Here is a 6,500-nt window from a genome sequence, read left to right on the forward strand (position 1 = left end):
TTGGGGTACTTTGGGGTATATTGGGGTATTTTCTGGTATTTTCTGGTACTTTGGGGTATACTTTGGGGTATATTAGGGTATTTTGGGGTAGTTTCTGGTATTTTGGGGTATACTTTGGGGTATTTTGGGGTAGTTTCTGGTATTTTCTGGTATTTTCTGGTATTTTGGGCTATTTTGGGGTAGTTTCTGGTATTTTGGGGTATACTTTGGGGTATTTTGGGGTAGTTTCTGGTAGGTTCTGGTATTTTGGGGTATTTTGGGGTAGTTTCTGGTATTTTGGGGTATACTTTGGGGTATTTTGGGGTAGTTTCTGGTAGTTTCTGGTATTTTCTGGTATTTTGGGGTAGTTTCTGGTATTTTGGGGTATACTTTGGGGTATTTTGGGGTAGTTTCTGGAATTTTCTGGTATTTTCTGGTATTTTGGGGTATTTTCTGGTATTTTGGGGTATTTTGGGGTAGTTTCTGGTATTTTGGGGTATACTTTGGGGTATTTTGGGGTAGTTTCTGGTATTTTGGGGTATTTTGGGGTAGTTTCTGGTATTTTGGGGTATACTTTGGGGTATTTTGGGGTAGTTTCTGGTATTTTCTGGTATTATCTGGTATTTTGGGGTATTTTGGGGTAGTTTCTGGTATTTTGGGGTATACTTTGGGGTATTTTGGGGTAGTTTCTGGTATTTTGGGGTATTTTGGGGTAGTTTCTGGTATTTTGGGGTATACTTTGGGGTAGTTTCTGGTATTTTCTGGTATTATCTGGTATTTTGGGGTATTTTGGGGTAGTTTCTGGTATTTTGGGGTATACTTTGGGGTATTTTTGGGTAGTTTCTGGTATTTTCTGGTATTTTCTGGTATTTTGGGGTATTTTGGGGTAGTTTCTGGTATTTTGGGGTATACTTTGGGGTATTTTGGGGTAGTTTCTGGTATTTTGGGGTATACTTTGGGGTATTTTGGGGTAGTTTCTGGTATTTTGGGGTATTTTGGGGTAGTTTCTGGTATTTTGGGGTATACTTTGGGGTATTTTGGGGTAGTTTCTGGTATTTTGGGGTATACTTTGGGGTATTTTGGGGTATTTTCTGGTATTTTCTGGTATATTCTGGTATTTTGGGGTAGTTTCTGGTATTCTGGGGTATACTTTGGGGTATTTTGGGGTAGTTTCTGGTATTTTCTGGTATTTTGGGGTATTTTGGGGTAGTTTCTGGTATTTTGGGGTATACTTTGGGGTATTTTGGGGTAGTTTCTGGTATTTTCTGGTATTTTCTGGTACTTTGGGGTGATTAGTAGGACCCCCCCCCCAGCATGTCCTGCATCCTCGAGGGACCATTCCAACTCTAAAGACCCCCACCAGCATGGCCTGTGTCCTCGAGGGACCATTCCAACTCTGAAGACCCCCCCCAGCATGGCCTGTGTCCTCTAGGGACCATTCCAACTCTGAAGACCCCCCCCAGCATGGCCTGTGTCCTTGAGGGACCATTCCAACTCTAAAGACCCCCCACCAGCATGTCCTGTGTCCTCGAGGGACCATTCCAACTCTAAAGACCCCCCCCCCAGCATGTCCTGTGTCCTCGAGGGACCATTCCAACTCTAAAGACCCCCCCCAGCATGTCCTGTGTCCTCTAGGGACCATTCCAACTCTAAAGACCCCCCCCAGCATGTCCTGCGTCCTACCTCCAGGTCTGTTGTGTCCACTCCTGCCTTCTTGGAGAACTTGAGAAGATCCTGTAAGGTAAGAACAACACATCCAGACCGTGTTCTTTAGTATGATTAAGACGAGATAAGATACAAATGTTCCCTTATTGATCTTGACTTGGGGATGGGGGAGTGTAATAGTAGAAATACATACATATAGGCAATAATGATAAATAAATACATTTGTTAAATAAACAATCTGGTTTTGATGATGCAGCCAATCTCCAGATGTATCACACTAAACTAGGGACAGCAGTGCATTGGTAACAATAACAAGTGTTCAAAACAACACCTCTTGTTAAACTACCATTTGTGATTCATTTTCAAAGCGCTTGCCCTTCTGAAATGAGTACAGTAAGTTCTGTCTTTTACTATTATGCACTTTGCTACTAAGTAATCTACCTTACCTATTATATTACTACCTGCTATGCTAATATGTCTAATCTACTATGCACTCAAGACTGTAGCACTCAAGTTCAACACTTGAACAATGCAATAGCCGCCAGAGTTGTACCCTTCCTGCAGACTTGTTGTACAGACTTGTGTACGCTTACGCTGTGGATAAAAGTAGGGATGTCGGATATTATCGGCCTACCAATATCATCAGCCGATATTGGCATTAAAATGTAATATCGGAAATGATCGGTATCGGTTTTCATTATTAGAATTTTTTCTAAACATTTATTTAACCTTTATTTACCCAGGCAAGCAAGTTAGAACAAATTCTGATTTTATTTATTGTCAAAAGTATGCATAATGTTGTGTTAATTCCACAACAAGAGATACAGTATGTAATGTTAATTACCTGAATTAACATTACCTGGGGGGGGGGGACCCTGCATATATATCGGTATCGGTTGATATCGGTATCGGAAATTAAGAGTTGGACAATATCGGTATATCGGTATCGGTAAAAAAAAGCCAATATGGAACATCCCTAGATCAAAGCGGTCAGCTAAATGACTGAATGTAAACACAGAGGGCCGTGTGACACACTGACCTTCAGTAGCAGCTGGTACTTCATGATGCGCTGCACGGGTTTGATGAGCAGGTCTGTGATCTGTAGTCTGTGGCCCAGGCGCTGCTTCAGATCCTGTTCCAATGCAAAACAACAAGGATTTCATAAATAACCCTTTCACTGCCACACTACCAAATGGTTAAAGGAACACTCCAACTTTTTGGGAAATTAGCTTATTTGCCATCTACCCTGGAGTTAGACAAGAAGATACATACCTTTTTCCTCTCTGTGCATGCAGTAGTAGGAAGACGTTGGGAACTAGGCTAATGGAGGAACCCACTTCCAGTGACTGACGCTAAGCTAGGCTAACGGTGCACGTCTTCCTACTCCTACTGCATGCACAGGGAAGAAAAAGGTATGCATCTTCTTGTCTAACTCCAGGGTAGATGGCAAATAAGCGAATTTCCCAAAATGTTGGAGTGTTCCTTTAACCACCTTCACTGCGACAATACAGCAGGTTAACCCATTTTTCACTGCCACACGACAAAGGGTTAGCCCTTTCACTACCTCGCTACAGATGGTTAACCTGTCTGTAGTGTGGTAGTGAATGGGGTTAACCTTTCTGTAGCGTGGCAGTGAAAGGGTTAAAGTCTGTTGAAGTGCATCCGGCACACATTAGTCCCTACATGTCTTGGCTGCCAAACACGGATGGATTCCTACCTCAAAGTACGTGTCGATGTATTCTGAGACGATGTGCTCCGACTTGGGCTTGTTCTGGCAGTAGACTATATACATGTGGAGCCTCCTCTCCTGCAGCGCAGAACACAAGGAGATACAGCGATAAACAGGAGATACAGCGTTAAACAGGAGGTACAGCGATAAACAGGAGATACAGCGATAAGAAGGAGATACAGCGATAAGAAGGAGATACAGCGATAAACAGGAGATACAGCGATAAGAAGGAGATACAGCGATAAGAAGGAGATACAGCGATAAGAAGGAGATACAGCGATAAGAAGGAGGTACAGCGATAAACAGGAGATACAGCGATAAACAGGAGATACAGCGATAAACAGGAGATACAGCGATAAACAGGAGATACAGCGATAAGAAGGAGATACAGTGATAAACAGGAGATACAGCGATAAACAGGAGATACAGCGATAAGAAGGAGATACAGCGATAAGAAGGAGATACAGCGATAAACAGGAGATACAGCGATAAGAAGGAGATACAGTGATAAACAGGAGATACAGCGATAAGAAGGAGATACAGCGATAAGAAGGAGATACAGTGATAAGAAGGAGATACAGCGATAAACAGGAGATACAGCGATAAGAAGGAGATACAGCGATAAACAGGAGATACAGCGATAAGAAGGAGATACAGCGATAAACAGGAGATACAGCGATAAGAAGGAGATACAGCGATAAACAGGAGATACAGCGATAAGAAGGAGATACAGCGATAAACAGGAGATACAGCGATAAACAGGAGATACAGCGATAAGAAGGAGATACAGCGATAAGAAGGAGATACAGCGATAAGAAGGAGATACAGCGATAAGAAGGAGATACAGCGATAAGAAGGAGATACAGCGATAAGAAGGAGATACAGCGATAAACAGGAGATACAGTGATAAGGAGATACAGCGATAAGAAGGAGATACAGCGATAAGAAGGAGATACAGCGATAAACAGGAGATACAGCGATAAGAAGGAGATACAGCGATAAGAAGGAGATACAGCGATAAGAAGGAGATACAGCGATAAGAAGGAGATACAGCGATAAGAAGGAGATACAGCGATAAACAGGAGATACAGCGATAAACAGGAGATACAGCGATAAACAGGAGATACAGCGATAAACAGGAGATACAGCGATAAGAAGGAGATACAGCGATAAGAAGGAGATACAGCGATAAACAGGAGATACAGCGATAAGAAGGAGATACAGCGATAAGAAGGAGATACAGCGATAAACAGGAGATACAGCGATAAGAAGGAGATACAGCGATAAACAGGAGATACAGCGATAAGAAGGAGATACAGCGATAAACAGGAGATACAGCGATAAGAAGGAGATACAGCGATAAACAGGAGATACAGCGATAAACAGGAGATACAGCGATAAGGAGATACAGCGATAAGAAGGAGATACAGCGATAAGAAGGAGATACAGCGATAAACAGGAGATACAGCGATAAACAGGAGATACAGCGATAAGAAGGAGATACAGCGATAAACAGGAGATACAGCGATAAACAGGAGATACAGCGATAAACAGGAGATACAGCGATAAACAGGAGATACAGCGATAAACAGGAGATACAGCGATAAGAAGGAGATACAGCGATAAACAGGAGATACAGCGATAAGAAGGAGATACAGCGATAAGAAGGAGATACAGCGATAAGAAGGAGATACAGCGATAAACAGGAGATACAGCGATAAGAAGGAGATACAGCGATAAACAGGAGATACAGCGATAAGAAGGAGGTACAGCGATAAACAGGAGATACAGCGATAAACAGGAGATACAGCGATAAACAGGAGATACAGCGATAAGAAGGAGATACAGCGATAAACAGGTGATACAGCGATAAACAGGAGATACAGCGATAAACAGGAGATACAGCGATAAACAGGAGATACAGCGATAAGAAGGAGATACAGCGATAAGAAGGAGATACAGCGATAAGAAGGAGATACAGTGATAAGAAGGAGATACAGCGATAAGAAGGAGATACAGCGATAAACAGGAGATACAGTGATAAGAAGGAGATACAGCGATAAGAAGGAGATACAGCGATAAGAAGGAGATACAGCGATAAGAAGGAGATACAGCGATAAGAAGGAGATACAGCGATAAACAGGAGATACAGCGATAAACAGGAGATACAGCGATAAACAGGAGATACAGCGATAAGAAGGAGATACAGCGATAAACAGGAGATACAGCGATAAACAGGAGATACAGCGATAAACAGGAGATACAGTGATAAACAGGAGATACAACGATAAACAGGAGATACAGTGATAAACAGGAGATACAGCGATAAACAGGAGATACAGCGATAAGAAAGAGATACAGCGATAAGAAGGAGATACAGCGATAAACAGGAGATACAGCGATAAACAGGAGATACAGCGATAAGAAGGAGATACAGCGATAAGAAGGAGATACAGCGATAAACAGGAGATACAGCGATAATGAGATACAGTAGCCTACATAGAGAAAAAGGATTATCTAAATACAAAAATATGAGGAAAAATAAACAGTGTAAACAATATAATTAACTCTGAATATAAAGATATGAGAGAAATAAACAGTGTAAACAAAGGTGCAGATAAGGGTCTGTGTGCCCTATCGGTTATATTATACGCTCCTTTTAATCTGAATATATACTCTGAGTAAAAGTAAAAGTAAACAGTATACAACCGCTGTTCAGTCCAACTGTTATTTGGTTGGCATTGTGCATCCATGGAAGAAAATGGCAGTGCCAAGCTAATTGGAAGCAACTGTTGTGATTGGAGGATCAAGGCAAAGAGGGCGGGGTTTGAAGAGCTTTCTTTCTCTCTCTCTCGTACCTGTTTAACGAACAGCGGTGCCAACCAATCAGGATCTTCCAAGCACTTTTCCAGCTCTGCCAGGAACAAGCTGTGGACCAATTGAAAGACTGTTGATAAATGTTCTCTGCCACAGTATGACATATTCAATTCGTAAAATATCGTGTATTCTAAGACGTCCTACTTTAAAGTTCAACCAAACCTGTACATATTAATACTACAACACTGTGCATACATCTGATTAGCACTACACAAATGTATATACCCAGTTGAATCACCTGTACATTGTA

At 41.8% G+C, this 6,500-nt stretch overlaps 1 protein-coding gene across 1 annotated transcript in view; it reads right to left on the minus strand.

Annotated features, from left to right (window-relative positions):
- triob (trio Rho guanine nucleotide exchange factor b) overlaps positions 1-6,500 on the minus strand; it is a gene marked incomplete at both ends in the record, with an annotated part of 438,511 nt that overhangs the window by 47,588 nt on the left and 384,423 nt on the right. The window contains 4 exon segments of the mRNA XM_084308322.1: positions 1,663-1,713; positions 2,684-2,776; positions 3,362-3,451; positions 6,232-6,301. Of these exon segments, the coding sequence (XP_084164448.1) occupies positions 1,663-1,713; positions 2,684-2,776; positions 3,362-3,451; positions 6,232-6,301 (304 nt within the window).

This window comes from Notolepis coatsorum, assembly GCF_963971535.1.
Source record: "Notolepis coatsorum genome assembly, chromosome: 2".
Taxonomy (NCBI): domain Eukaryota; kingdom Metazoa; phylum Chordata; class Actinopteri; order Aulopiformes; family Paralepididae; genus Notolepis; species Notolepis coatsorum.